Here is a 5,033-nt window from a genome sequence, read left to right on the forward strand (position 1 = left end):
TGTAGATCCCCCTTATATTGGGACGAGATTGGTGAGAGAAAGATGTTGGGTCCAGAGTTGGTCCAACAGGCAGCGGATGTTGTTGCTGTTATTCGAGAGAGGATGAAGACAGCACAGTCAAGACAGAAGAGTTTTGCTGATGTACGGCGAAGGACGTTGCAGTTTGAGGTTGGCGATCACGTGTTCTTGAAGATTGCACCTCTTAAAGGTGTGATGCGGTTTGGCAAAAATAGAAAGTTGAGTCCAAGGTTTATATGCTCATTTGAGATATTTGACAGAGTTGGTGATCGAGCTTACAGGTTAGCCCTACCATCAGATCTTGATAGAGTTCATAATGTTTTTCATGTCTCCATGCTCAAGAAGTACATTGTGAATTCTTCCCATGTTCTTCGTCACGAGCCATTGGATTTGACGCCGAATTTAACGTACCAAGAGATTCCAGTCCAGATTCTGGACCGCAAAGTTAAAGTATTGGGAAACAAAGAGATCGGCATTGTGAATGTCTTTTTGAGAAATCAATTGATTGAAGAAGCCACGTGGGAACCAGAGGATGAGATGAAAGGAAAGTATCCTGAGTTTTTTGCATAGTGACGTCAATTTCGGGGACGAAATTCCTTTTAGGAGGGGAGATTGTAATATTCAAGCTTGGTGAACGGTACGATTTAAGATTTATTATGTTTATAGACTATTTGGTTAAGTTTAAGTATAGTTTAGATGTTAAGAAATTGGATTTATGATTTATGGTATTGTTAATTATAGATGGTGTGTAGTCATAGTGTAGCGTCGTTGCGATTTAATTCATGGTAATTCGTATGTTGAGCCTATTGGTTTGAGTCCAACTGGAGTGGTTAGATAAGACATAAAGGTGCAACTTTCATGTTGATAGTGTTGTCAAATTATGAGGAGAAGCGACGTTGCAATTCGATTTTAGATGCAAAGAGTATAGTGTTGGCTACAGAGGAGAGTGCACCCGCACTCCATTTTTCAGTGCACCCGCGGTGTTTGGGTAGAACCTCCAGCGCACCCGCGGTCGTCGCCTTTGGATTTTCGGAAGTAGTACAGATTGCCTAGAGCACCCGCGGTATGAACTGTAGCGCACCCACGGTCGTGAACAGTAAAGTCGTGTTTTCGAGATTTAAGTGATTAAATACAATAGTTTGCCTCATTTTCACTCATTTCCACCCATTCTTCTCGGTTATTCATCTCAAGGGAGACCTAGGGTTCTCAATTTCTTTCTTTCCTTCCTTTGATTCAAGCTTCTTGTTGGGTATTTGAAGTGAGAACAAGATCATTGTGGGTTCAAAGAGCTAAGGTAAGCTTGTGGTTTAGTTATTCTTGGATTATGGTGTTGGAGAAATTATGGGATTCATTATTGTGTTGGTTTTATGGGTTTTATGGTATGGTTGTTTGATTATTGGGTCATTGATGGTGCAATACATGGTTTATTGTTGTATGTTTTATACCAAGAGATTAGATTCACGCTTTCTATTGGTTGTAAGTGGAATTCATTCCTTGTGCTCACATGAAGTATAGGTATTGTATTTCAATGGTTTTAACATGCTATTCCCTTCCATTTGATTCATGTTATGTATAGAATATACTTTGTTGTATATGAGAGGCATTTTTATGTCTCAATTATGTAAAAGGGAATGCAAAGGAAAGAGTATGCAAAGTGTTTGTTTTAATGTCCAAGAGAGAGTTCAAATTGATTTATTGGATTGATAAAGAGATAGTCAGAGATTGCATGCAATTAGTTGATCAACGACCATAGGCGTATATCCCAACAGAGTAATCGATTTATATCGATGGGATATAGGTACAGAGACAGAGATACTATTGAAATATCAATCCATCAGATAAAAGAGTAATACCATCGTTATGTTCATGTTCTTCTATATTATTCATGTTTAAAGAGTTAGATGGTATTTAATGATTTCAAAGTCATGTTTTACAGAATATGATATGTATACATTGTTATGTAAGAGTTTCACTTGCTGAGTTTTATACTCATTTCAGTTATTTCATGTGATGCAGATAAGAGTGACGGGCCAGGACGTTGATTGGAGCCGAGGTCATATGTATAGAAGATGGAAGGAAGAAGGCTATTTTGTAAGCATTGTTGGACATGATAAAAATGATATTTTGTATTTTGATGCAACACTTATTTGATCATGTATATACTTTTGATTGTATATATTGAAATTTGTTTATATCAAGAAAATTTTAAATCCTTCCTCTCTTCAAATAAATTTTAGAAAAATTCCGCTGTTATTTTATGAAATCGGTCAGAGGTGTTACATGATCCAAGATTAAAGCTATTTTTAAATGATTTATTTACTCTTAAATGATTTATTTATTTTCAAAAGATTATTTTAAGTAAAAGTATGATTTTTAAATACATGTGAATGTATACGTATTATTTTCTACTCATGTTTAGAACGTACTGAGCAATTAGACACACTAGATTAGTATGATGCAGGATTTGATGATTTATGGGAGGCGACGATTGAGTGGATCGAGTGCGGCAGCACACTCTTGAGGGACCTTTATGTTTCCGCACTAGATTGTTAGATATAAGATTTAAAAGATTTATGTTAATGATTTTTTTAGAGATATTTTTATGCTTTAATTTTATGTTAGTTGATATTTTTAAAGGTCGACGTAGGATTTTTGGTTAAACGATAATTTAGGGATATTTTGATACACTTGAGGTTTAAATGTTAAATTATTATGATTTATGAAAATTTAAAGTTATTTTAATTAATATTTTCGAGTTTATGATTCTTTTTAAAAAAAGTCGAGGTCGTTTCAAATTTCTATCATTATTTTCCCATAATTTTCTAAAAAATTGCATATTTTTCCGAAGTAATTTTCAAAAATTGCATTCAAACCCCTTAAAGTTTCGAATTCTCTTTATTTTAGTCCCTAAGTTTTTCGAAAATTGCAATTTAGTCCCAGAATTTTCGGAAATTCCATATTTCCCCTAGAATTTTCGTCCCTCTTTGATTTCAGTCGTTGGACTCTTGAAAATTTTGATTTTGCCCTTAAAATTTCGGTTTTTGCACTTTAGCTCCTAGGTTTTAGAATTTATGCAATAATTGTCCAATGTTTTCGATTCTTCCAATTGTAATCCTTAAAATTTACGTTTTGGTTCAATTCATTCCTTCACATTATCATGTCTTATATTTTATGCTCAATTTCCATAATTTTCAATGTCAACTTTTCAACTCAACTATGATAGAGCATGAAACCTACTTTCTTCTAAGTTCCTCCATGTCTCAATCAATTCTGATGACCGATTCAATATTTTATGCAATAAAAGGAATATAAAAACATTAAATAACTAGGTTACCAGTGATTAGAGTTGTGTCTGGCTCCTCCTTAGCTTCTTCAACATGCATCACATAAGCTCTGCCCACAGTTGGTCCTTTCTTCTTCGGGCAATCAGCAGCTTTATGTCATTCTTCCTTGCATATGAAGCACCTATATGATTCCCACATGCACTTCATAGTATAAGCGATTGCATTCTTTTCATAATGGCCTCTTTTCAGGTTTTGGTGCTCCAGGCGATGGTGGCTTTTGCTGTCCTGGCTTCTTCCATTGTCCATGGGGCTTTTGTTGCCCTTAAGCTTTAGGAGGTCCCGTGAATTGCCTCTTGACTGGCTGAGAGATCTTCTGGTGCTGCTGCCTCTTGCGCTGCATCTCAAAATCAATATATTTCAGGGCTTGCTAAGCTTGGAATGTGCAGGTAGTGGCAGCTGCATAATCCGCCGATCACATCATCATCATATCATGGCGTATTGTAGATCGAATGCCATCCATAAAGTGCTTTAATTTCTCAGCAATATCCCTAGCAATAAGGGGTACAAAGTGACAACCCCTATCAAATTTCCTAAGAAACTCAGTCACATTCGTGTCTCCCTGACGGGGAGTCATGAACTCCCTCTTCAAGCATCCTCGGATATCAGCACTAAAATACTTCTTGTAGAAAATGCTCTTGAATTGGACCCAAGTGAGGGTGGCTAGATCAACTCCATGCTCAGCTCTTTCCCAACAAAGAGAAGCTTCTTCTCGCAGCATATACGTAGCACACCTAACTCGGTCAGCATCTCCCATTTTCAGATAATGGAAATGCATCTCCAGAGATCGAATCCTACCCTCAGCAGCAAACGGGTAAGTGGTACCAGAAAATTCCTTCGGACTCAGCCACGGGAACTGATCATACATGTCGTGTTATGTCCTCAAAGCATGCTGAGCCTACTGCTCAAAGAAACATGATGCCCTCTAGAACACGAGTAGTAGCATCCCCATGATGAGGTGGGGGTGAATTTGACGATCCCTATTAGTCTCAGCTTGCCTTTCGATACTAAGTGCACGTGTAACATCCCGTAATAAAATAACTAATACTACTTTAAAATTTGCGAAAAATAAATTTTTTTCTTATTTAAATAGTAAACCCTCGCCTTCTGAATTTAAATAAAATGATCGACTAAATTCTTAAAATAATCCAAGTACAAAATATCTCCGTGGCATAAAAAAATATCATTCATCACTACTTTAAAGGCATTATCCAAAACGTACATTTGAAAATACTTGTTTGCCAACAAAATTTTGAATAAATAAAAATCAGAGTAAAATGTTTAACGTGCATAAAATCTTTTCATAACAATAGCGGTCCTCGAGTTTGCATTGCACACAGTCCGGGAAAGCTCACTAGTCAACACCTCATGTCTCCTCAAAAGCATCAACATATGCATCGATCAAGTCTAATGAGCCTAAAGACTCAACACGCATAAACCATGAATAGTAAATAGTACTTAATAAAATCACATGCATTTGAAAATTACATGTACGAAATAACAGCTGAACATACATAAACATAGACGTGTCATAATTGCATAAATATTTTCATAAAAGTGCTTCCATCATAACATAGATAATCTTACTTAATTTTGCGTAGAAATATGTTCAAAGCAAGTGGCTTGTAACATAAATCACCTGATCAGACTAAACCACAGCCCAGGAATCACCAC

General features: G+C 36.2%; 1 protein-coding gene across 1 annotated transcript; it reads right to left on the reverse strand.

Moving 5' to 3' along the window:
• Nucleotides 1-3,774: 3,774 nt before the first annotated feature.
• Nucleotides 3,775-4,227, reverse strand: LOC142530557 (uncharacterized). The gene has a single exon (XM_075636388.1). The coding sequence runs from the start codon at nt 4,225-4,227 to the stop codon at nt 3,775-3,777; it is 453 nt and encodes a 150-aa protein (XP_075492503.1).
• Between the last annotated feature and the right edge of the window lie 806 nt (nt 4,228-5,033).

This window comes from Primulina tabacum, chromosome 17 (assembly GCF_025594145.1).
Source record: "Primulina tabacum isolate GXHZ01 chromosome 17, ASM2559414v2, whole genome shotgun sequence".
NCBI classification, from domain to species: Eukaryota; Viridiplantae; Streptophyta; class Magnoliopsida; order Lamiales; family Gesneriaceae; genus Primulina; species Primulina tabacum.

Coding starts and splice junctions, on each gene's coding strand:
- LOC142530557 (XM_075636388.1), bottom strand. CDS start 4,227: ATGTATGATCAGTTCCCGTGGCTGAGTCCGAAGGAATTTTCTGGTACC.